Source organism: Otolemur garnettii, unplaced genomic scaffold, assembly GCF_000181295.1.
Source record: "Otolemur garnettii isolate 467f Iridium unplaced genomic scaffold, OtoGar3 scaffold00005, whole genome shotgun sequence".
NCBI classification, from domain to species: Eukaryota; Metazoa; Chordata; class Mammalia; order Primates; family Galagidae; genus Otolemur; species Otolemur garnettii.
Genome location: NW_003852400.1, coordinates 6,267,622 through 6,269,542, shown reverse-complemented (window position 1 = coordinate 6,269,542; position 1,921 = coordinate 6,267,622). Strand labels below are relative to the sequence as shown.

The 1,921-nt window shown below is 35.3% G+C and overlaps 1 protein-coding gene across 1 annotated transcript in view; it reads right to left on the bottom strand.

The window, feature by feature from the left end:
* Nucleotides 1-327: 327 nt before the first annotated feature.
* Nucleotides 328-1,921, bottom strand: part of PTPN12 (protein tyrosine phosphatase, non-receptor type 12) — a 122,896-nt gene continuing 121,302 nt past the window's right edge. The window contains exon 16 of the mRNA XM_023507436.1: nucleotides 328-1,209. Coding sequence (XP_023363204.1) covers nucleotides 1,124-1,209 — 86 coding nt within the window. The 3' untranslated portion in view covers nucleotides 328-1,123. The remainder of the gene's footprint in view (nucleotides 1,210-1,921) is intronic.

Here is a 1,921-nt window from a genome sequence, read left to right as displayed (position 1 = left end):
CATGACTTGAAGATCTTAAATACAAGGTCCCTTGAGCTCAGGAGTTTGAGACCAGCCTGAGCAAGAACAAGACCCACCTTTCTCTACTAAAAATAGAAAAAAAAAAAGCTAGCCAGGTATTTGGGTGGTTGCCTGTAGTCCCAGCTAGTAGGGAGGCTGAGGAAGGAAGACAGCTTCCTTCCTCTTGAGTCCAAGAGTTTGAGGTTGCCATGAGCTATGATATCATGGCACTCTACCCAGTGTGACCAAAAAAAAAAAAAAAACAAAAACAAAAACAAAAAAATTAAGACTGAGTCCAGGAATGAAAAACCAAGGCAACAAATAAGACACTATAAAATTGCTTTTTTTTAATGACAGGTCAAATATTCTGAAACATACATATATTCTGATAGTCTTCTAATCCCAGTTGAGTTCAAATATTAAAGTAACACACACAAGCTAAGAGAATTCAATATTGTTCCAAGGCACTTACTGAATCTCCATGACCAGATGAAAACAAGAAAAATTGGGATGAACAATTAGACAGCATATAATATAAAAATAACTTTTTGCTTACAATTTACAAAATGTATTATTATTACAATCTTTGATCTCTGATAACCTGCAATGCTGGCTGCATGAATCCAGCAATTTTAAAATTCAGAAACTATTTTCTAAAATTTCAGGGCAAATAATTTACAAATAAGGTACACACAAATTTAGACCATGCAGAAATTTCTTACATCTTCTGTTAATAATATTTTATATGATTGCAACTTTATCAAATTATATACCTACTTGCCCTGTACATATACAAAATAATGCATACATGATAAAACAGCAGAAGAGTAGTCCTTAAACTCCATTTATCATAAAAGTATTACTATATTAACATGTCTACAAGCAGCGTGTAACAGGGTTAAGAGACATTAAGGCAATAATACTTGAAGTTACAAAATAAACCGTATGTAATACTTTTTCATAAGTGTAGTATAAGGCAGGTAGATGGTCCCGGCAAGAAATATTAAGGTAACAATCTACACTGCTGTTAGTCCCACATTTTAAAGATGAAATACTATAAACCTGGCTTTCAGTGGCACATGAATTTTCCAGTATAATTTAAAATGTCTTTTAGCTCCCTGAATCATGTCCATTCTGCAGGTGGATCTCTTGGTCCTTTGGGTTTTCCACAGCGATTACCAAAACCTATAGTCAAAAAAACCACAATGACTAGTCAGTGCTCAAACATAACTTGTATACTACTAAAACTATGTCCACATACATTTTCCTTTTCTGGAACAAATTAATTCTACAAGGGGAATTTAGAATTTAAGCCAAATCAGACTTGCAAATACAAGACAACTGTACATGTATTTTGGGTAATTAAAAATAACTGCTTTTAAAAAACTTTCTACTAAAAATAAATTTGATCACAGGTGGTGCCTGTGGCTCAGTGAGTAGGGTGCCAGCCCCATATATTAAGGGTGGTGGGTTCAAACCCATCCGTGACCAAACTGCCAACAACAAAAAAATAGCTGTACACTGTGGTGGGCGCCTGTAGTCCCAGCTACTGGGAGGTTGAGGCAAGAGAATCAGTTAAGCCCAAAAACTGGAGGTTGCTGTGAGCTGTGTGACGCCATGGCGCTCTATCAAGGGCGACAAAGTTGAGACTCTATCTCTAAAAAATAAATAAATAAATAAATAAATATATTTGATCACAATGTAAGAATAATATCTAAGATATTTTAGTGTTTCCAACACAAAAGATTTGCTTATATACCATTCATGCTAGTGTTAACTACTTAAAGTTTTAAAATTATCTATTAAACAGGTAGTGCCAGTCACATACAATGAGGCTGGCAGGTTTGAACCTAGCTTGGGCCTGCCAAACAACAATGACAACTACAACAAAAAAATAGCCAGGCATTGTGGCGGGCACCTG